This window comes from Pinus tabuliformis, chromosome 2_2 (assembly GCF_031772625.1).
Source record: "Pinus tabuliformis cultivar Carrire ecotype Pingquan chromosome 2_2, CPIR1, whole genome shotgun sequence".
Taxonomy (NCBI): Eukaryota; Viridiplantae; Streptophyta; class Pinopsida; order Pinales; family Pinaceae; genus Pinus; species Pinus tabuliformis.
This window is the reverse complement of record NC_142300.1, coordinates 835,505,140-835,530,886: the sequence shown is the minus strand read 5'-3', so window position 1 is coordinate 835,530,886 and position 25,747 is coordinate 835,505,140. Positions and strand designations below refer to the sequence as shown.

Sequence of the window (25,747 nt, the reverse complement as noted above, 5' to 3'; positions counted from 1 at the left end):
TTCCAAGAATTTGTCATTTTACTCAAAGAATGTGTTATTTTTGCTTTTTCATGATCAAGTCCAACAATTCTAGCCTTGTCATACCCAGGGCTCTTGTATCCTTTGGGGGCATCATTTATGGCAGAAACCATTTCATGCCAATAAGGTGAGCGAAGAACATTGAATGGTATCCCACATGCATAGAGAAACCGGTAAATTTTTTAATCCACATCATTCCTACACCCTTCGTCAAGGAAATCTGATATGGTTCTACGCCTTAAAGAGATGTTTGTTCTTGTGCCTCCATATCCACTGCCATGGGAGGATGTTGATGGAATTCTTTGTGCATGTGATTGTGAGTTGTGTTCAAAGAAACCCTTTGATTTTTTAGATTTGTATTGGCCTTCCTCCTCTTCCCTTATGTATTTGGCTCTTGCTGTTGTTGACACACTTATACAAGCTTTGATTCTTATTTGTTTATCTCCATCCCATGGCCTTTTCCCACAGAGGTGCCTTCTAGCATGGGTGTATGAACCTATGTAAATGTTGTTGCAATGGGTGCATGTAAATTTAGTGGTTCCACCCCCTTTCCCTGCTTCAGACCTAATAACATATTTCCACAATGGGGTTTGGTCTTGTTTAGTTTTTTGGGCCTCATCATCTCCACTCTCTTCCTCCTCACCAAGGTACTCCTCCCATGGTTTTCATCAAATCCACTATAACCCACTTCTTCATCATCTTCATCATGATCAACCCTCCTACTCTCCAACACCATAATAACAAAAAAAGGAACCAACAACAAGAAAATGCCAAGCCATATAGCCATGATGTTTGAAGTTTTTAGACTGCAAAAAAATGGAGGAATGTGAATAGGAAATAAAGAAAAAATATGTATTTAGCAATGAACATATAAAAAACAAAAATGCTAGATTTGAGTGTCGATCCTACCTCTTTGGGCTTCAATCCCATGCTCCAATCTCCCTTGCAAGTTCCTCAAGCTCCTCTCTCTTGCTCTCTCCAAGCTCCAAACTCTTTCTTGCTCTCTCCAACTTGACAAATGGTAAATAATGGGAGGGGAGAGGACCTTTTTAACCTTTCCCCCCCTCCCCTTTCCTCCATGTCTGCCACCCATCCCTATCTGTCGCGGGACTCATTTCACCCGCCGATGGGAGCGACTTTTTAAAAAAGGGAGTGGCTGAGAGCAATCACTCCCTGACCGCTTCCTCTTTTAAAAAGTCGCTCTTGGATCGAAAGGGAGCGGTCAAGGAACAAACACTCCCAATCACTCCCTAAAAAACAAGGAGCAATTTTTTTTAAAGGGAACGCGCTCTCGAGCGGAGTGCGAATCAGGAGCAGGTTCGAGGGGGGCGCTCCCCCGCAACCTCGTGATAACCCTTCAATAGCAACTTCAACCTAGCAACATCAACTTGCAATAGCAGCTTCGACCCAACAACTAGTAGCACTAGCAGCTTCGACCCAGCAACTAGCAGCAGCAGCAACTTCAACTAGACAAAGAAAAACTTCGATCTCCCTAGATACTCCACTTGAGTGAGAGATAGATGGCCCAAAATTTCGATCTTGATGTCTTCTTCCTTCCTTCAAAATTTCGCACTCTTTTCCAGCCTCTTTCCAGCTCTTCTTCAACTTCGCACTTCCCAGCTTCTTCCTTCTGGATATCGAACTTATGAGAGAGAAATGAATTGCTCCAAATGAATTCAAACTACCTTGTATATATAGCCTTCCAGTGAGGTCGAATTGTCCTTCTTGAAGCCAACTTGATCTCTTTGAGGCCGACTTGGTGTGGAGGGGACAAATAGTATATTTGACTCAATATTAATTCTTTTTACATGATTCAAAAGCCCAAGAAGGGTCTCTTTTAATGGACAATGATTATTGTTGGCATTATGACACAGGTTTGGCGCTATGACACAGGTGTTGTCCTTGATGGCAACTCACTCAAATGATAGATCACAGTTCAGGCTCTCAGAATGAAGGAAAAGAGATATACGCAAGTTCCCCTTGACCAAACCGCGTATACACGCGAGTTAGAAGTCCAGAAGGTGCGTATGCGTATACACGCACTTTCACGCAAGGAAAAGCGCGTACATGTTGGAAAACTTGGTTTTGGTCCGTAGTATTTGGTCCCTGGTATTTTGACCCATGGTATTGATCCAAGGCATCTTGACTGAAGTGTTGACCCCAGGTATTTGGTCCAAGGTATTGCTTCTAAGTGGTTTTGAACCATGGTATTGAGCAAGGCCTAAGACTATAAAAGGAGGAGATCATTAGGCAAAGACACTCAAGTATTGAATATCTAATGAAGAGCAAGATCTAGAATACTGATGATTGGGTTATGGTGCATAGCGGGATCTGAATCAAGGAAGAACCTGAGCACTAGAAGAAGGACAAGTTCTATTGATGGGTCAAGATCTTAAGGCTTGAAGAGAAGTATCTTTGTGTGATTTTGATCTTTTATATTTGGCGCATGTCTTGATCTGTAAATCTGATGATTTGGGTATAACTGATGTCTAAATAGTTGAAAAGGGTAAATTATCTTTTACAGATCTGTATGCAGGTTCAGTATATCAAAGGCGCGTATACACGCTGGTTCGATAATTCAAAACAGCGTATACGCAGGTTTGCCTTCATATAGCAGCGTATGCACGCAAGTTATACATATTGAAGTAGCGTACGTCTCATAAAATATGTTTTAGCTACTTCTGTTTACTGTTGCAGTGTTCTGGGTTCTGGTACTGTTACTGTATTCTGGTTACAGCATTCAAAGAAGTGATTGTTTGATTCAGTTTTGGTTAGTGCAAGGGAGATTGATTGATGCAGATATATTTTGATGTTTGATTGATGCTATTGATGGATCCAGTCTGAAAATTTATGAAACGTGGTCCCTGGAAGAAAAGAGAAGGTTGTAGCCTTCTGTAGGTCAGCACCTACGTACTAGTACATCCGCTAGTACAAGAGCTAGGGGGTTGTAGCTCCCTTCCAGGAGAAGCTGGAGAACGAGAGAAGGTTGTAGCCTTCTGCAGGTAGAAGCCTGCGTACTGGTATAAGATTGCACCAGTACAGAAATATTGTAAAAAGAAGTTTCTTATTAAAAGAAGATAGAGACGAATTGCAGCAGGTGGTTTTCACCCACATTGGGTTTCCACCTTATATCTTGTGTTCTTGTGTGTGATTGTCTGCTCTGTTTTTTACTATACCTGTTACTGCTTATATGGTTCTAATACACAGATTAAAGATCAACTGACTAAATTATAAGTTTACAAGGTGTACATTGGTTGCTCTAAACATAGTTGCGTATATACGCAAGTTTCATTAACCTAAGTAGCGTATATAAATATGTTCATGAAACTAAAATATTATTAAATTGATAATACTGATTCACCCCCCCTCTCAGTATTATTTCCAACAATTATGACTCAAAATAAATCCTATAAGTCCTCAATGGGGACTTTGACCTAAAACATGATGACCCAAGCATGAAACCCATGCTTTAATAAGTCATAATAATAATAATAATAATAATAATATTTTCTTCATTCTTTTAATAAATACATTTCATTGTGACTCAAATACATTTATGAAGACCAAACCTAGTTACATATTTCAACACTCCCTCTTAACTAGGGAGATATTCATAAGTACAAGTACAAAGAAGATCTCAAAACACATGAACCATGAAGAATTTAGGCACCGCAATGGCATAGACTAGATTCCTAACCAGGGTAATCTATCCAAGGCCATCCAATAATTTAGGCACTTACGATGCCATGGACTACATTCCTGACCAAGGCAATCTATCCAGGTGGGACTAAAATGGACTAAAGCTTTCAGTTTCTCTAGGTACCATCAAGCTTGCTTGCTAACCATCAACCCAGGGATCTAGGTGTGTATCCAAGATCAAAGCTCTATGACCAACGCCACCCTCCTTACTTCGAGAACTAGACATCAACACAGTGTCACCCAGATATCCTCCCAAGCAATCTGTCTTACACACACAGCTTCAACACTCACGATTATTTCAATCAATAACAAATCTCTCTTGTGTAACCAGCATGCTATAAAACCTATGAGAGCTTTACTTGTACAAACACAACCCCAATTAGTAACAGTCTTCCAAATGTACATAAGTAAACGCAAACGTTTGGGGTCCTTCAGACAGCTGATGTTGCCTCTCAATTTATCATAGTAGGACCTCCAAACGAATCTTGACAGAAGATTGCTTAATCATACATCTTCCTTTCCTACTTTACATGTAGCAACAAACAGATCCTACTTTTCTTATCTTAGTAGCTCCTCAAAATGCATTCTCCAATTTCAACTAGGGAGATTTCTTTCATCCAAGCTCCCTCTTAACTTGCGAAGATTCCTTTCATCCAAGCTCCCTCTTAACTTAGGGAGCTCAAAAATGACATTGGAGAATCTTTCATGGCTTCCATCATTCTTATCAGAGTTATCATGGCCATCATCATTCATATCACTTTTCTTCGTCATGCTTATCGTATCAACTATACTTATGAACATCTTCAACATTTTGAAGATTATGTACTTGCATAACTTAGATAGCAAGTACAACCAAATCTATAGAAGCATGAAGTTAACCATATCAGAATCATATAATAATGGAAGCAATAAACACTTGACATCAAATACTTAAACTTAATTAGGTTCACCAACAACAAGAAACACATACTTTTATACTTCGACTATATGCTAGGGTTTATGACATAAACCCTAGATTTCATCATCAAGTCTTCGAGCACCATAATCAAGAGAATAACTTTCATTATATTTAAGGCTTCAATATTTCTTCCAGAGGTATGACATACTCTACTACAAAATATTACAAACCCTAGAAGAAAATTCAACAAATATAGTTCTACAATGCATCTAACTTTAGAACTCATATGTTAGACTTTCATTAGGATTTAGTGCAAGATTGTGGATTTCATACATGAACCATCAAAACCAATCACAGCCGAGATTCAAATTTCAACAATCTTTCATAAATTTCAAATTATCGCACTTGTCATCACATATTAGGAAATTCGACTTTTCCTAAGGTTTAGTTACAAAACCCTAGAATTCACAAATATTAACATCCTAGAGAATCAAACTTTGACTAGGGCTTAGTTCCAAACCCTAGGGTTAATGACCATCAATAATTACGTCAACTTATATATCTAGAATTCCATCATCACGCGCTACCATATCATAACATGTATTAGTCAAACCCAATGACACAAATGTCAATATATTAAAATTAGACATACAATACACTTGATCAGACTAGGGTTTCAATCGGACAAACACAAATATACTTAGGATTTCACTTCTAGGACACTATCTAAAATAAGGGTCTTGCTTATACCACCTACTAGACCATAGAGTTTCATGATACAGCAAACCCTAATTTACCAATACTTCAAAGGTTTGGGATTTCAGAGATCACCATTCAACCCTAACAAGTTAAGGTTTTCATAACCATACTAAAACCCCAAACATGACATTATCAAAGCATCAAACATTTTCTTTTGCTTCAACAATAACCCTAAGTAGGCTAGGGTTTCACACAATATCATCAACATAACCTTAAATTAGGGTTTTTCACAGAGAATCTTTCGAAGGTTGCATAAGAGTAATCAAAGATATGAGGAGGGTAGATTTATCTAATGTTGAATCACCCGATCAACAATCTTTAAGATTCAAGAAAGTTAGACATAATGATGTTAGTAATAGTTTATCAAGAATGAATATGAAGAGAGCAAAACTTGTAGTTCAAAACATACATTTTTGTTTCTCAACAAACCTTGTAATTTCAATGTTTTGCCTTGTGAGGCCTTTTTTCATAATCCTTGACTCTTCAACAAGTTTTCCTAAATAAGAAAAATATGAATAGAAATGTGATTAGTAATCACTGCAAGCAAAACTAGATAAGTAAGGAAAACTAAAAATGAAAAGGTAATAAGATACTTATTTTTGGAGGTTAGTGACAGCTCCCTCCAAGCTTGAGGGATACCTATAACCTTATAAAAACAAATCAAAAATGTTTTTTTCCAAAAATATGTTAAACCTACAAATACTAGAAATCAAACAATGAAATAATTAAGGCTTAGATCAAAGGACTTAGTAGTGTAAGTCCCTTATATTCAGCGCTTTGGGTTTATTCTTCTTTGGAGATCCTTCTTCAGCAACATTAGTTTGGTCTCTATTTCTTTTCTTGTTCTTCGAATTGTCAGGACGGTCACTTCTATCGTGACCCATTTTGTGACATTGGTAGCTTTCTATTTTGGACATATCGACCTTCCTTCCTTCTTGACCCTTTTGACTTCTTGAAGTTTCCTTTCTTGTGAGAAGCGGAGTATGAATTTGAAACCTTTTCTTTTTCATTGTTGGATACTAATGAGATTCTCATTTCTTCTTGGTTGCAAGCATTCCATAATTGCTCGAATGTGGGAGCTTCTTTAGAGGAAGCAAAAGAACTCCAAGTAGGTGGCAGTCCCAATAATGTAGTGATTACTAGCTCTTTCTTCGGTACAATCTCATCTATGGCTTGAAATTCATCTCTAATTCTAGATATCCTTACAAAGAAGGAAGCCATGGTGTCATCCTTTGTCATGTTTGTAGTCCTTAATTCATTCTTCAGACTAGCTACTTGACCGATGTTCTTGATAGTGAACAATTTTGATAGGGCTTCGTACATTTCTTGAGTATGGTCTATACTGGAGATGTATGGGACAAGATTGTCCTTTATGTTTTCTACCATCAATGTCATAAGCCAATATTTCTGACTCTCTAAACCTCACTTTACCTACATCACTAGATTCTTCAATAGGTTTCTTCACCTTTCCTTTGACCAAATCCAAGACCTTGTTCTTTTCAAGAATGAAGTCAATGCACTTCTTCCATGCCCTATAATTTGATGATCCGTCCAATTTATTCTCACTCTTTATTGTGTTGGACACTTCTGTTGAAAATGGTGAGTTTCTTCCCTTATAAGAGCTCCTTATATGAACCCTTGTTCAATCCTTTAGACTCCTTTTAGTAGATACTCGAAGTTGCCTTTTTCCTTCTTCACCTTACCTCTGATACCATGTTAGAAAATCAAAAAGGCAGAAAGATTTTCTTATATAGATAATTACTTGTGATTATTTTATCTTTATGTTCTTCTTTTATCCTTTAGTTCATCAAACAATTACCAAAACAATGGCATAGGGACAACAGATTGTTGGCATTATGAATTATGTGTTGTCCTTTATGGCAACCTATCTGATGAGTTGTCCTTGATGACAACCTACTTGATGAGTTGTCCTTTGATGGAAACCTACTTAATACAGATATCAACAAGATGTGTCTACAAATGTGACAGAGTGTTTTGACAAAGGCATAGCAGTTCAGAGGCAGAGGAATGATAAAGTTGAAATTTCAAGAAGTATACGCAAGTTCTATTAAGCAAAGTCGTGTACACACGCGAGTATGAAGAAGCAAAGGCGCGTACAATTTCCACACCATGGTATTCTAAATACCAAGGATCCTTACCATGGTATTGCCCTGTGGTATTGAGCCCAACAACAGATGTTTTGATCCCGTCTAAGAAAACCATCAACTAGAGTATGGTTTTGACCTGTGGTATTGGATAAGGGCTAAGTTATATAAGGAGATGAAGATCAAAGTGGTAGATGTGTGCAAGTGATGAATATTTTATGAATAGTTAGATCTGAAGCAAATATGCATGTAATGGGTTGTTGATGTTTTGCTTGATCTAAAACTAAGTATGCACCCAGGAATTTGATGATGGATCAGATCCAATAGATCTGAGATGACAATCTTGATTATGAGGTGATTTGATCTATGTTGATAGTGTCTGATGCATGACTTTGTTGTATGTCGAGATCTGGGTATGCCTGGAGTTTTGTGTTGCAGCGAAGGTATGATTCTAAAATTGCAGATCTATACGCAGGTTTTATACCCTGCAAGGCGCGTTTGGTAAATCAGATTCAGGCGATTGGAGCTCCCTTCCAGTGGGTGTTGGAGAAAGAGCGAAGGTTGTAGCCTTCTGTAGGTGGGTGTCTGTGTACTGGTATAAGTCTACGCCAATACAAGATTGTAAAAGTTTTTCTTTATATTAAAAAGAAGACAGAGACGACAAGAATAGGTGGTTTTTTCCCACATTGGGTTTCCACCTTAAACCCTGGTGTTCATGTGTGTTGCTTATGTGTGATGGTTTATTTTGTTCTTACTGCACATGGTTACTATCTATTTAATATTTAATGAAGTACTAATGAACTGGCTTAAGATAAACAGAAGATGAATTAACTAAGAAGTAAGTTTACTGGATATACATTATTTGTCTTAATAGATGTCGCGTACACATGCGGGTTCCCTTCAGTAAAGTCATGTACAAAAATCAAGATATGAATTTGAAAAGTTTAATGATTTGAAAACTCTAATTCACCCCCCCCCCCCACCTCCTCAGTATTTTCCCAACAATTGGTATCAGAGTAGGTCCTTCAGAAGAAGCTTGATCGCTTGAAGAAGATTTGTAAAGATGATGGGAAAGAAGAAGATTGCTCGAAGAAGGGATTCAGAAAACTTTGACAGGGATATATCAGATACAATGACAGTTATAGATGTTAGCAAATATTCAAGTTTGGGAGCACCCCACTTTCTATTGATCAAGAATGAAGAAGACGAAGAATCATCAGGTATGGATTTTTGTTCAAAATGTGATCCATTTTCTTGTCTATGCAACAATGATAGTGATGATGATAATGAAACCACTGAGCTCGTACTTATGGGTAAAAGTGAAAGTAAACACTCTAAAGAAAAAACAGATTCAAATATGATGCCTCTAGAAGCAACGGATCAAGGAAAGTTAGAATCAATGGACAATACAGATGTGCCTATGTTAAGCAAAGCTAATTATCAACAATGGAAAAGAAAGATGAAGCATCATCTACTGAATCTCGATGTCTAGCATATAGTGTGCAATGGTTACACCAAGTTTCTTCCATCAGACAAGGAAGTGCAAAAGAATAGTAAGGCTTTGAGTAACATCCTTTGTAGCATATCTGATTCAATATTGAATAAGGTTATGAATTATACTACTGCAAAGCAAGTGTGAGATAAGCTACAAGCAATACATGAAGAAGTATCAAAGGAATATTTCTCAAGTAATCTAATATCAAAAAATGTGTCCACAATGACAAATGGAGTTGTTGATTCAAAAGAAGACAGGTTAGAAGAAATTTTTGATCTTAGAACAAAACTATATCTTGCTTTGAAAAAGATTGTTGATCTTAAAGATAAGTTGCAGGCTCATGATAACAAGGATCAAGTTGGTATGTTATCTAACAAATATTGTGAAGGTTTTAAAGCTATGGTCGTCTCTCTAAAAGTAGATCTTGAAAAATCAGATAAGCGGAATGAAGAACTACTTCAAGCATTTGAAGAACAGGAAAATGGGTTGAAAGAAGAGATTCTCGAATTAAAATAGCAAATGGAGGAAGGAAGAAAGATTGAAGAAGCTATGAAGAAGCAAGAAAAGCAATATCAGGTTGAGGTAAATATCCTAAAAGGTAAATTAGAAGAAAAGGATAAACATTTGCAATTTCAAGATAGTACTAATATTTTGGATAATATTCTTAGTAGTCAAAGGTCTCCTACCATCAAATCTGGTCTTGGTTTTCATGAAACTGTTAAAGGAGAATCTAGTTCACACGCTGAGGCAAGGAATTCTAATGCAAAATCTGAAATGTTCAACAAAGAGATAAGAAGTCAACCTCATCAACAACCAAGCAAAGAAAATCTTCAAAGGAAATCATTTACTCCTAACTATAGAAATGTTAATCGATTTTCTCCTTTGATTAGTAACATTGAATGTTCTATATATCATAATTATGGACATGTTACAGCCAGTTGTAGAAGTAGAATGTTTCAAGCTAATAACCGTCTCATAGAAAGATCATCAACTTCCAAGTACTTTAAGGGATATTGTTTTGCTTGCAATATATTTGGTCACAAAGCCATTGATTGCCATAGAAGAAATATGAAACATATAAGATGTTATGCTTGTAACAAATTTGGGCATGTAGCAAAAGAATGCAAGAACAAGTCTATGGATCACAGCAGATAGCATGTTAAGCAACCAGATAAGAACATTAATGTCAGAAAACCTGAAAAAGATGGATCCACCAACTTTTCTCATAATAAGCAAGAAAAAGGAGAACAAATAAGGTGTGGTTTTTCTCTCTACTCATTTGAAGATGAAGACGAATGGTACATAGATAGTGGATATTCTCATCACATGACTTGGATAAGAGTAAAATGGAGTATCTCAGGAAGAACCAACATGGTAATGTTATTCTTGGAACTAATGTTTCAGCGAAAGGATATAGAAATCGAGACAAATTATGTGTTTGAAGAACGGAATTCTCATAAATATGAGAAAGATTCAGACTCAAGGTAAAAGAAGATGGTGCCCATTGCAATCAATTATTCTTAAATGAATATTTCTATCAGTGACTGCAGAAGTGGTGAGAGGTACTTGACCTCATGAAAAAACAGAAGATGATTATCAGTTTCTCAGGATCAGTGATGTGTAATCTCAGGGGGGAGTAATACATGTTTCGTCTTGATGATGATTCCCATGGTTGTTTTTTATTTTCATGTTGCTTATACTTCTGACAGTGCCTCTGGTGTAGTAATAGTAAATAGGTACAGACAGAACAGACTCGGGGTGAGCTGAAGATGTGAAATCTCAGTGTTTCACTTCTTGTACGCAGATCCTATAAAGAAAAGTTGCATGTATATGCCAGTTCTGAACTCAACAGTCACGCATATCTTGGTATGATGAAGAAACAGAGGGACAGACTCAGGAAAAGGGTCTAATATGCTTCAGTCAATTATTGATTGGCTTTTTTGTTTTGATAGTTGATGATTACAGTCTATTGATGCTATTTAGAAGTGTTTTTGGCTTGAATAGGTTTATGATGACTTGATGGATAATCGATTGAAGAAGATATTTTGATGTCCTAACTAATGGATGAGTTGATGTGATCAGATCTAACAATGATCAGTTGGCACAGGTTCAGGGGTAGCATTTGCTAAAATGCATTGTTGGCATTATGTTTTCTTTAGAAGTCCTTGATAAATAATGATGCTTATCAATGGTGATGATGCTTATGTTACTGAAGTACTTAAATGATGCATCATGTTATGTTGTTGTCATGCATGGTGTGCACATGGTGCAGCCATGGATGAAGATTCCTATAGTGCTTGGCTCTCACATGGTATATTTGTTTGAGGATTGTTGCTTTTGATGAGTTACTAACAAAGTTTGACAAATGATGGTGAGCTCATGGTTTGCTTTTCTCATTGATGAGAAGCTAGATACATACTGCTATCTCCATGATGGATGAATTACAGATTAGGATCTTATGAATGATTACTTGAGTTGCATATTGGTGAAATAAGTTCTTGATGAAGTGGTGTTGGTATGATAATTCTTCTTTGTATGAAGAATGATGTTGGTTGTTGATATGCTACTGCTACGTCTATTGGATGATACTTGGAAACAAGGCATTTTTTATGATGATGAAGAATGATGCTACACTGCCCTATCTTACACTAAGATGATATGCTTAGTCTTCACTTATGTTGTTGTTGCTGTATACCTGGTTACAGGTTGATGATATTGAAGCTACTTTGTCTTATCTTGTGAATTGTTGATGGACATATACACGTTGTTGTTCTTGGTGACAAATGCTCATGATGCAGATCATATGTGGCGTATGATAATTGTTGATGACTATCATGGTCTTGTTTATATTGGTTATAAATGTAATATCTATCATTTGATGCAAAGGTCACGTAAAGACCTATGTACTCATTGTAAAATTCAAACATGTATGGACTATTATGGCCAAGCCTTTTTGGATATGTGATGTAATTTGTAACCCCACTGTGCTTGGGATGTTGATGTGATAATGATGTCCAATATGTAAACCCACTGTGATTGGGTGATTGATGTAAGTTTGGGTCCTTGGTGATAGGACAAGTCATATGAGTCATAGAGTCATGTACTTCATTGTACATCCATCGGAAATTTCAACATGTGCTCAAGAGGAGCATGGTCAATATTCAATACTCAGTGGTTCAGATCTACAGCAATCAAGAGAGAAGCATTCATTCAACATTGGTCAGCGCTTTGCCCTTGATGTCAAAGGGGAAGAGTAACTTGGTGTTTGGAGAGTAACTTGGTGTCTGAAATGCTTGGTGCTTGGTTTGATGTGTTTCACAGTGCCATCAAGTCCAAACAGGGAGATTGTTGGCATTATGAATTATGTGTTGTCCTTGGTGGCAACCTACCTAATGAGTTGTCCTTGATCACAACCTACTTGATGAGTTGTCCTTCGATGGAAACCTACTTGATACAGATATCAACAAGATGTGTCTTCAGATGTGACAAAGTGTTTTGACAAAGGCATGGCAGTTCATAGGCAAAGGAATGATAAAGTTGAAATTTCAAGACGTATACGCAAGTTCTGTTAAGCAAAGTCGTGTACACACGCGAGTATGAAGAAGCAAAGGTGTGTATAGTTTTTGCACCATGGTATTCTAAATACCAAGGATCCTTACCATGTATTGCCCTGTGGTCTCTTTTAATGGACAATGATTATAATGACTCAAAATAAATCCTATAAGTCCTCAATGGGGACTTTGACCTAAAACATGATGACCCAAGCATGAAACCCATGCTTTAGTAAGTCATAATAATAATAATAATAATAAGAAATATTATCTTCATTCTTTTAATAAATACATTGAATTGTGACTCACATACATTTATGAAGACTGAACCTAGTTACATATTTCAACACTCCTAATACTTATGTTGCTTGTCCTACACAAGTCTAGGGTCCTGCAATCTTTAATGGTTGTCTCCCTTCTTTCATTGTGCTTCCTGCTCTTAAACCTTTTATATAACTGGCACTAAGCCTAAAAATTGGAAGGCTCAACAATCAACTTAGACATAAGAGCCATGTAACTGGAAAATCTTTGTTATGGCTTGCTCTCCTTGACTGAAGTCCTAGGAGCATCCACTGCTCTTGAGCTTCCCTTAAGGTATGCTCTACCCATTTCGGCCTCTTCATATTGGAAGTCTCGACCTAGGTAAATGGAGCATCCTGCTCCTCATGCTTATGTTGCTCGTCCTACACAAGTCTAGGGTCCTACAATCTGTAATGGTTGTCTCCCTTCTTTCTTTGTGCTTCTTACTCCTAAACCTCTGCTATAGCTGGCACTAAGCCACAAGAATTTCTAAAAGCCTTGTCCTCCACAAATTTCACATTCCTCCATACCATTATCTTCCTAAGTGCAAGAATGTAGACTTTAAAAGCCTTTGCGGTCTCGTTGTATCCGATGAATATACCCTTCTCTGTAGTAGGTTGGAGCTTCGTCCTTTGCTCTGATAGAATGTAGCAATAAACCAAGCACCCAAAAATCCAAAGATGCCCAACCTATGGTTTCTTCCCCATGAATCCATCTTCAAGGGTCATCCTCCCCAACACCTAGTGTGGACTCCTTTTTTACAAATAAACTACCGTGTTGCATTCTTCTTCCCATAAGAACATAGTCAAATCTCGATCATGCCATATTACTTTCACTGCCCCAACAATAGCTCTATTCTTCCTTTTTGATACTCCATTTTTTTGTGGGTTATATGGAACTATCAGCTCCCTTTTAATTCTAGAATCTGCACAAAAATACTTGAAGGCATTCGAGTTGTACTAGCCTCCATTGTCAGATCTAAGCACCTTTATCTTTCTCCACATCTGGTTCCCCACTAGAGCTTTAAACTCTTGGAATCCACTGAAGATCTCCTCCATGGTCTTCATAAAAAAGATCCAGGTTTGCTTGGAATGGTCATCTATGAAGGTCACATAGTAGTTGAACCCTCCAATAAACATGGTTAACATTGGCCCACATACATATGAATGGATCAAGTCCAAGATCCCCTTGGATCTATTGTCACTAATGGGAAACACTATCTTGGTGCACTTACCCATGACACACCCCTTGCACACGTCATGCTAATATGTAGTGAAATTAGGGATCCTGGTCACACAGTCTCCATGAGCACTTTGAGTGCTCCATGGTGCAAGTGTGCCATTCTCCTATGCCACGGCTTCCCCAAGTCGGTTGTTGTTGCTCACCAACGCTTTGGCTAGCTCGAACTAAAGTCTGTACAACTTGTTCCTTCTCACTCCAAGCACCTTTCCAACGTTGAAGCTGGAACCCTTGGGACAAATATACACCTTTCCATCTTGGAAAATCATCACATACCCCTTGTCTTCCAAGGCTAAAACAAAAATTAGATTCTTCATCAAAACTAGAACGTAAAGCACATTATTCACCAATTGAGACTTCTCGGACTCCTTATGAAACTTAACAGTTCCATTGTCTGTCAACCTATACTCAACATTGTCACCATGCTTAATGTGGAAGTCTAAATTGTGCTCCTTTAGACAAGTAAAGTACCCTCGCACTCCAGTCATTGGGCATGAAGCACCAATGTCAACGCACCACATGTTGGTGGCCATTGAACTAGAGAGACATGCAATGAGTGACAACTCATCCTCAAATCTAGTTGCAAACTTGCCCATCTTAGTCGTTGTAGTGACCTACTTATTTTGTTTTCCCTTTTTCTTGTTAGGGAACTAGCTGGCAAAATGCCCTAGCTGGTGGCAAGCAAAGCATTTCACTTTGCTAGCATCAAACTTCTTTTTATTGCCCTTAAAGGTAGCCCCTTGATCTTCCCTGTTATGAATATAATTTATATAAAAATAATATAAATATAAATAAATGAATAAATAATCATAATAATAGTTAATTAAATAATAATTCTAAAAACATGACCATTCATGAAGGGGCACCTGCCTAGATATAAAAGCAGGCCCTCATTGTAACATTCAATCATCCTTGTATTATTAACTTATCAATAAAGATTACCATTTCAATACATTTGTGTATTTTTACAATTTTAAAGCACAACAACTCAAAGTTTTATTGCTACATTTCCCTTACCCATAGAGGTTAGGGCCAAGTTCTCTTCCTCCTCACCCTGCTTCTTTTGGTCTCCACGCTAAAAACTTCTCGAATCCCCTCTTGTGTGAAATCATCCCACAGTGTTTCTCGGGTGGGAAGATGCTCTCGTCCCATGATGCATTTTATAAATACATCCCACTACTTTGTAAATCCATTCAAGGCTATACACACCAGTTCAAATTCAGGGACTGTCTCCCCTATAGCTGCCATCTCATCTCGCACTTGCGTGAGTGAGCATGGTAAGGTAGGAGCCATGTTCTCTCGCATGGACGTCTTGGTGTCGTAGAGCTTATCCTTTAGCACCATCTTTCAGTTCTAGTTGTCACTCTGGTACAGCTTGGTGAGTGCATCCCGCATCTCTTTGGCAATCTTTTTCTCAAATAGATGGGAATCAGATGATCTTTCACCTCATCCAAGATGATCCTATGTGCCCTTGCTTCTTTCACTTCATGGAGATCTATGGCAATAAGATATAACACTGGCACAACCATGGTGGAGTTAGCAAAGCTCCATAGCTTATTCTCCTTGAGAACAACTGTGATCCAAACTTTCCACTGATGATAGTTTAAATCTCCTTCTAACATGTGTCCATACTTGACACTGGTTTCCATGGTAAATCAAACCCTTGAATAACTATTTGCTAAAAACCTTAGAAAGACCACAAACCCCTTTGAGCTTGAACTTGTGCAACACTGAATTTCTTTTAGAGGCTTTGTTTTGATACCATGTTAGTTTTCTTTAAGCCCAACAAAATGATTAACGCACCAATAGATTTTTATACCCAAATTTTTATTTTTATTGAAAACCCAGAAAACTCAAATCTAAAAACTACACACAATTAACACAATTGAGCTTTTAACAAATTATGCACAGTAAAAACAAAGAAATTCAAGCACAAACTTTTTACACAACTTTTACCTTGGAAAACCCTAGTGCGAGGAAAAACCAACAAAGAGGGATTTTATTTGGCTTCAAAGAAAATACTCAAGAGATAATTATAACAGTAGATCCACAGAATGTACAGACAAGAACGGCCACAGAAATCGGCCCTCTCTCCTCTACAATGGTATGGCCTGAAGTACGACCTCTCTCTCCAACAAAAGTACAACCCCTTTTATATAATAGATTTCGACCTAAGGTTTGGCCTCTTCTCCAACATGAAACTCGGCCCCAATATTTAGCCTCTCTCCTGACAACATGGCTTAGGGTTCGACCCCTCTCTCGTTGCTCAATACGCGCAGGATACAACCCCTCTTTCTCTAAACAAGACGGCACCTTCACTCAACTACTCGACCTTCGTTCTTCTCAACCAAATCGGCCCTCTTCTCTCTCACTCAATGTGATCTCCAATGTGTCCTTCACCCAGTCATTTTGGCAACGTATAATTACTCTCATAACCCTATTTTCTCCATGAGATCTTCAAAGAAAAGATCAAAGGCCAAAATTTGATTTTGTCAAATGGAAATATTAATTTCCAAAGTTATAAACTTTAGAAATATGAGTTACAAAGCCAATAATAACTAATTAAATTAATTATCATGTGTTTCCTAAGTTTGGACTTGGGAAGAAATAAGAAATGACAAAATAAGTAAATTTCAAGATATCTTCTACATGCCTGGACACGAGGCCTATGTAGAGACACCAATCCGAGCTACAATTTTAATAATCATCACAAAAAAAATCATAGATTCAAGATATAGCAGGTTATTCTCGGCAAAATAAGAACAAAACCCTGAAATTCCTGAGGTTTGAAATGGTGAATTGTCCAACATTGCAATAAACCCATACTTAGGATGTGAAAATGTAATTATGATGGCAATATGTAGAATGTCGATTCTCATAAACAAAACATTATAATGGGGTCAACCATTCTGTGAATGTAACACTATTAGTAATTTAAATGGAAAGTCCTTGAAAATCTCCTTATAGGCATTCAAACATAGATCCCAATGTTTGCATGCCCCATCCCAATCAAAGACCTTCCGGAGGATCACCTTTTTCTTCCCAATTGTCCCATTAGATCAGGCAACAAACAACATGCAAAGGGATTCACATCACTTCGGATTCTAGATTAGTGAGACATCGGGTTTCCTTTAAACACCCCAGTGCCCCAATGTCTCAACCGACCTCCTCAAAACCCTTAAGGAGCTGTCATTCTAGGCCCCAAACCAACACTACCAGTCCAACAAAAAGATCAGCTCTATGAAGTCCTAGAGTCAGGCTCCACCCTCTGCAAAGCACTATTCTCTAGGTTTGGTTGACAAGCCAATCTTTCATCTAGAGTTTCTTCCCCATGGCCTTGGATGTTATGAGAGTTTGGCATCCTTGCTGTTGTGTTTAACCCCAGCATCATATAACCAGGTTCCCTCAGCCCCAATCATTCCCCAACTTAACATCATTGACCCTTAGCATTTGATGACTCTAATGAGGAGCTTGCCTCCAATCACTCAGCCTCAGTAGATAGCCCCAACATGCCTTGACATGCTCTCTTTTGTAATGCACCTAGTTTCAGCTTTTAACACTTCTCTTGTACTTGTACCTTCTCTTATCGTTTCTTTTAGCTAGATACTTAGATCATTATCTTTATAAGCTTTAATATCATTGACAAAGAGTTGCTTTTGCACCCCAATTTGTACTTACATTGGATGTACTCTTTTAGTCCCATTACCCCCTGCGGCTTGTAATCACTCATTGAACATTAACAAAATGATCTTATCTCGTGCCTTATCCTGTTTTGATGGGGTCTTCAAGAAAGAATATCTGGGCAGCAGGAGCTAGAGGAGAAGTTATAAAAGAAACAAAAGAAGATATCACAACTCATTTGGAAGGTTTTCTGTAATGTCCCAGGGTAATTTTTCTAGAGTTTCAACACTTATAAGGAGAACAATACATCTTCATTTACCAATAAAATTCCTCCACAATGCCAATTATCAATCCCATACAACCATAGCAATTCTCAATTGTAACAGTAATATTCAAGAGTACTGAAACAGAGATATTTAAGAGCACTGAAACCAAATCCAGGATCTGATTCACAACAGTCTTCAACTAGCCATAAATTAATTAAATTACCCCTGAATTTCAGTCCTACTAAAGATCTTGCTGGCTGCATATTTGATAAACTCACTTCTGCAGGGGTCCGAACTCCTTGCTGTTGTCACTAGTCCACAAATACACCCTGTAATGTGTCCACTGCCACACACAAATTTTATTTTGGCCTTTGGCCCTGCGGCCCTGATTAGGAAACGGGAATACCCCACAGATTCTTCGTTTAGCACCCTGTATTCTCGCTGCCTCTGGAACAATTCCGGACTTCGTTGAGAAGGTAAATTCCCTGATCCAAAGCGTATCTATCTGACTGGCCAGAACCGATTTGATTTACTCCAAGTGAATAACTGTATTCTCGCTGCCTCTGGAACAATTCCGGACTTCGTTGAGAAGGTAAATTCCCTGATCCAAAGCGTATCTATCTGACTGGCCAGAACCAATTTGATTTACTCCAAGTGAATAACCTATGCCGGAATAAGAAAAGGGTGTCTAGGTAGGGTGGGATCAGTGAAACCGAAACTAGACGGAAGGATTAGCTAGGGTGGGATCACCTCCACCGAAGCTAATCAAACAGAAGGGGTCTTAAAGCCCTCGGAGCCTCAGGCTCAAGAAAATCAGAGATATTCCAATCCAAATTGATGATGATAAATGACGCCAACTCTCCTTTATTTATAGATTTCCCCATTGGGTTCCTCTAATGTGAGGGGTTGCAAGTGCAACCCCCCAATTCGGCCTTTTACCCCAGCCGACCCAAAATTTAACCAATGTTTCCCCAAACATTGGATAATTACGTTTTCCCCCTTTATCAAGACTATAGCCTACGTGGTTAGATAGGCTACTCTGTCTTCCCATGGGCAACTAATCCACTGGGGACATTAAATTCTGGAAAGGTCGCCACACCTATAACAAAGCTCAATTCAGGGGGTTTACATAGACCCTTAAGCTAGTGATGAAATAAGGAAACTGTTTACCCAAGGTAACTACAGGTTGGGATTTAGGAATACAATATTACAAACAATAAAAGGCAACTATGCTCCAGGTTATACAGGGATTGCAGCTGTGGCAGAAGAACTTAAGCAGGAACTAGGGAAAATTTAGAATATTTAGGAAAGTTTGGCACACCAATAATGAATTTCAATTCAGGGGATGCTTATGCATTCTTATTTCTTAAGCTGGCTAAGGAAGAGGGAAGGAAACTTCTTACCCAAGGTAAATACATATTGGGATCCGAGTAAAGAAACAATAAAACGTTCCTCTTATAGGTCATGCAGGGATTGCAGCTGTGGCAGAAGAAGCTAAGGATATACTTGCAGAATTTGAGCTGACTATAACCAAATATAATTGCACATTTGCAGCAAAGAAGTTGAATACGAGAATGTTAAAGAAGCAATGTTCACCCTGCTACAATCAACTAAATTGCAGCTGTGGCAGAAGACACTAAGGATCTAATTCCAGAATTTGAGCTGACTATCAACATATATAATATACATTTGCAGCAAAGAAAGTGAAATATGAAAATGTTAAAGCAGTAATGTCCCTGCAAGCAATTAAGTTGATTGTAGTAGTGCATGAAATTTGGAGTTCAGCCTAACATGATACCAGATTGGGTTAACTGTAAGAAAACTGAGCAGGTATATTTTATATTGAGAACTAAGGGTCATTTCCAGTCTGATTTTACTTGGAAAAGATAGTTGGATCATACGTGGAAGGCAATCTCATATGATGACTGCAAGGTCTAAATTGTAGCCTTATGTGCACCCTTAAGGTGTCTAATATTTTGTCTATAATTTGTTAGAATCAGCAATAAAAGCTACTTAATTAAGCTTTTTCCAAAAAAGTATCATACAGTTTCAAATGTAATCAAACATCAAACAATAAGAATCTTAAATTATCTATCCAGTAAAACTGGAAAGAAAAGCAAAACCTCCTCTAAACCATAATAATTTCCATTAGTTATAGTATCTGAAATAAGCTAGTAAGAAGCTAAACACAACGAACTCCAAGTTGTAATATAACTGCATATCAAATCAAACAGCTACACAAAAAGATATTACCTACAATTGGAATAGAGCAATATTGTAGTACACGCCGCCGAAGCCAATCATTTGTCTCATCATCAGGCACATAGTAAAGGCTCGTACCAGCTGAAAAAACTATAGCATCTTCAAAGCAAACAGTAGCATTTTTCTTGTCAGGAAAATCAATGTACTCGACATTTGTTTGCACGCTGAAAGCTTTCAGTAAACCCTTTCCCCACTCAGAGATTTCATCTGGTCTTGAGAACCAATATAAAGTGTGATTACTCTGTTCATAATGGTGTAAAAAAAGAAGGGCGGGAATAATCTTTTCTGCCTCATGATGAGGATTCGGCCTTTTGTATGGAAGATATCGCTGGTCTGCTACCAAAGATAAGCCAGGAATTCCTTTCTTTTTCTGACCACAAGCAGAAGGCATTACAGGTAAAGTCAAACGCTCCCCAGAAAAACGCATGAAATTTGGCATTTTCAAACATCTGGGCAGGACCAAATTTCTTTCATCTGTGGATGGATATATTGTTTCTCTGGATGCAATATCTTCCTCATCTTCTGTGATCTTACAGTACTCCACCTGCAATAGAAAGCTCAAGTCAATGAAGAACCCGAAAGAAAGCAAAATGCCAAAAAGCATGAGTGCTGGAAAATTTTAAAGAAAATGTAGAAACACAAGCAAGCATGCAGTGTGCACAAGAAATATAGAAACATGATTCAACAACAGATAGGATACGTTTTAGAACACTAGGAATTCTAAATATAATCAAAAAACCAAAAAGAACCAGGGTGCTGAATTTTTGCTGATAAATCCGTCCCAAAAAAGAATTGATACCAGTTAGTGACAGCATCAACAGAAAGATGTAGGTTCAGTAGGATCTGTATAACCCTCATGAAAGAAAGTGTGTCACTAAATAAGATATACAAGCAACATATCAAGGTGTCAACAATGACTGGAGATAGCATAGTATTTTTATAAGCCATATCATCCTCAATAAGAGAGGTAATACATTTATACAAGCAATGTATTATATACTTGTTACCCATATGTATGAAATATATAGTAATATACATGCATTATATGTCATATACAAACAATGTAATACATATACACAAGCAATATTATATGTGATGCAATGGGATGGGGGATACAAGGCATCCTGACCATGGTTTATCCCCATTTGGGTGAATGCGTTTGTATCCACACTAGCTGGCAAGGCCGACCAATGGTGGTGAGGAAGCTCATATGGGTAGTGCTGTATATCCAAAGGGCCGACACTGAGCCATGAGAGGGAGGGAGCGCTGATGAGCCCTGGAATTGGCCTATTTTGTAGTATAATTTTGAAGTTTTATAATAAATGCATGCTTTATGGAGCTGCTCCTTTTCGATATTCAGTATGAACAGCGCAGATAATTGCTTAGGTAAAAATTGTAGTAGCAGCAACAAGTTATTCGAAAATGGCTTGGAGTCAATTTACAGCCATTACATGTTTTCGACAAATGTTACAAATATCATTTCAAGGAATATATTGCCAATGGTCCGGAAATAAAATGTATCACACCAAACACTCAGATTGCATAAAAATAGAAAAAGAAATAACTCCACAAGAATGAGAAAGAAGAATGAATAAGAAGCCTCTTTGACGGGGTAACCTCCTTTTACAATATAACAAGTGCACATGAGGAGATGATCTCTAAAACTAGGTCTCTTTGATATATATATATATATATATATGAGAGTACAAGGGTCTAGCTGACCATTGAAGAGCCTAGCCAACCAATAATAGAAATGTAATAACTCAAAATCTAGGGCTTAACATAAACTGACTGGAAAAATAGAGGAAATTATGAGCAAATTTCTCCATGCTTAAAACTTGGATCTGAAAATCTCAGAAAATATGGAAACATAAGAAACCTGAAAAACTCAGAAATATCAGGAGAAATCAGAGATATTTGCAACATTGGCAACTTTGGACAATCAACCAATAGTATTTCTTGTACTTGTTGAGTCTTAAGAAACCTTTTGGACGAAGTAAATGTGGAAAAACAAGAAACACCTAACCTTAATAAACGTACTCAAAAAGGAAAGATAACACAAGTTATAATCAATGTGTTAACATCTACGGGTAAAATAGACCAATGTTGCAACCATCAGCATCAGGATAAAATCAGCAAGTGTCTGGAAAACCAAAAAATCGTAAAAATCAAGAAAATATCGGTAAAAATCAGCGAACTTCTGCAGAATTAAGATACCACCAAAATATCCGTAAAAATTGGCAAACATCAGCTTGGCCAAAATATTGTGATTTCGTGATTTTTTTCACGATAAAATCAGGATGTATGCAGCACTGAAATAGATATCAATTGGATGTAGCACGGGTGGTTGGGAGAAATGTTATCCTCCCCACCCGGATTCAATTCAAGCATGTGACATGTTCAGCTCATATTGAGTATATCCTTGTAATGGCTTCAAGCCTTGTAGTCTGAGTCCCTCAAGGACCAAAACATGTATATTCCTCATATGGAATACAAAGATATTAAAGAAAGAAAAAAAGTAAAATAGATAAAAATGTGTATCAGACAAGGTTTACAACTACGCTACCATATAAGTACTAACAAGCCCATTTATCACATAACTAACACAAACGAGGAGAAAGAGACGTTTGATGAAATCAAGTTTAAATTAGAAAAAACATAAACGATTTGACTTGGTTAAGCAAATAACATAACCCTTTCCCTATTGCAATGTTTGAATATGAAATCAAAGTAACAAGAAACCAAAAATGGTTCTTACAACAACACAACTCTTGCCCCTCACAAAAAATGAACCTTCTCTCCAGCTAACTAAGAACTAGGTTGACCACAAATACTTTCACAACTTTAGACCAAATGACATGTGCAAAATGATGAACACTTCTCTCTACTTGACTGACAATAGCAATGGCTGCCCACCCCTAGGATATGCCAGACCACAAAGGTACATAGAACAGTTGGTCTCCTGACTGAACAAAGAATACAACTACTACTTCTATCTTTTGTGACCCTCCTCTCCAAAATGATCTCAACTCAACCAAGAACAACGTTAATAAATTCAAGTATCTAACCTTTTCATACCCCAAAAACAAAAAAAAATGGATTCTCATGACCTGATTTAGTAACTTGCCATTGATTCGTTATAAATTAGTGAGTAATGTTAGATGAAAGAATTGGACAAACCTCCTTGGTTAACAAAAACCTATACACCACTAGGACTTTCCTACTAGTTGGATTATCACTGTTTGAAAATGGATGGTCATCTTTTTAGTACATGTCCATGCATATTCCCATAGCTACCCAGAGTTGAGTTCCAACTATCCTAGACTTGACAATACATCCATATGCATCCAGAATCTCGTTATGACTACCTTGAAACACTGCACATATAGAACAAAACATATTGGTCCTGCATCTTCCATCACCGGTTATGTTTGGACTTCATAAGACATACTCAGCAGTTCAAACAATGCTTGCTAAATCACTAGCCCTTATCTTCAGTATTTGATATGAATGTGAGAAGAATTTTAAGAGAATTATGTTGTGCAATTGGCTCAAAGCCACATGCAGTGCTCACTTTAAGGAAGGAACTCGATATACGCTTAGGTGTTAAATGTCTCCATAAGTTTCTAAAAAAATTTACTAAAAACAATATCAAAATGGCCATTGCTATATGAATACAAGGTTGTTGACAATAATAGATTTACAATGGTACTAGTGAGACTGAAAAACCTATGATGGTAAAACAAGAATGATTCCTACCTGGACCCTTGACTGGGACTCTTTGCATTTTAGATGAGCCATTCAGGGATAAAGGCATTATATAGCGCAAATTTGAAACATCAAACATCATCCTTACTAGCCTTATTTCAAAAAGAGTATTGAGCTAAGTCACATGACACGAGGACACGAGACATGGAGTACACATAAATACGAGTATTCAACACGAGACACAGTGACCCCAGAAACATGACACAAGGGACAGGTTTTATATATATATATATATATATATATAATACTGAAATATAGTGTTTGATCCATATAGATATGAATCATGATGATATCTATTTAGTATTTAGTATACACTATTTACTATTTAGTAATTTACTAGTTAGTTTATTAATTTACTACATCAATGATGTTCACAGTTCAATGTTCATTGTTCATGTTATAATTTTTGTTATTAACTTCAAACAAGTTTGATCATGTTCAAACTTCACATAAGGTAGTTTATGAACTATAAATTTATATGTGTTCAAACTTCATTGTTGACTAGAGCGTTAATCGAGCTTTCCCTCCCTTTAGACCTCAAAGGTGTAGTGAGCAATGAGCACATGACGGGGAGCTAGGATTTTAATTACAACACACAATCTATACGTGGTCACTCGTGTATAATTAAGTTAAGTTCTATAGGCTATAAAACCACTTACAGGAAATTTAAGTGCTCCAAACTCTTAGCAAAAAACGCGAATGCTCGTCTCCTGCATCTCCATGTCCAGGTCGATGTGAAGTTGTGAGCATTGCGCTCGAATAAGATGGAATTCCTCACGCCGCACAACAAATTTGATTTCGGCGACGAGCAAACGAAACTTCGGTGGAGAACAATGACAAAAAAAAAAAACCCAAAAATAAACCATGTTGCTATGTTTTAAATGTCACTTTTCATGGACACATGTCCTAAGAACCAAAAACGTTAGGGCATGTTTTCACGACATCTAAAACACGTATCCTAAGAACCAAAAACGTTAGGGCACATTTTCGCGACATCTAAGACTAAAACACATGTCTCGATTGGAGGACACAAAGAAAAACGTTTTTGACATGTTTTTGACACATTTTAGTGCACATTTCGTGTCTGATACGTGAAATACGGGACACGACACCCTGAGGAACGTGTCCTATGACTTAGGTATTGAGTGAACTAATAGCGAATAAAGAAGATTTTCGAGAAGGCCCAAAATAGTATCATCATGGTTCTCTGGAAAGGAACACTAGAGAAATACAAGAAACAGATAATCTTCCCACTTTGACAATATCCCACTAAAAATGTGGTTGACAAGAAATTTTATTAAAAAATCCACAGTAAAAATAATAGATAAACTGAATAAATCTTATATATTTATCATCAAATTATAAGTAAAGATATTTATCCACACGAACACAACATTCCAATGTCATGAAGAAAAGGTGAGAAAGAAGGGAGATGTAATTGTATTATTCCATATCAAAAAAGATGTACATCACCCAAAGTTTCAAAAAGGGAAGCAATCACTCATGCAGCCAACTTCCTTTAGCCATAATTATTGCCTAGTTAACACATTCAGTTTCTTTACCTACATTATTAATGTGACATGAGACTTTAGTACCTTATGTCCTAAGACACCTAATAATTTAATACGATCAAATGTATAGAGAGCACAACATATGAATTCGAAGGTTGCTCCCTTTACTTGCATCCAATGTTTTAAAACTCCAACTCGGGTTCGAAACCGGTCAAGGGTTGACTCCAACTCAGTATCGACTCGGCGAGTTTGATT

General features: G+C 37.3%; 1 protein-coding gene across 1 annotated transcript in view; it reads right to left on the bottom strand.

Annotated features, from left to right (window-relative positions):
- Positions 1–25,747, bottom strand: part of LOC149195564 (uncharacterized) — a 178,656-nt gene that overhangs the window by 104,663 nt on the left and 48,246 nt on the right. The window contains exon 2 of the mRNA XM_089405361.1: positions 20,209–20,757. Coding sequence (XP_089261487.1) covers positions 20,209–20,757 — 549 coding nt within the window. The remainder of the gene's footprint in view (positions 1–20,208; positions 20,758–25,747) is intronic.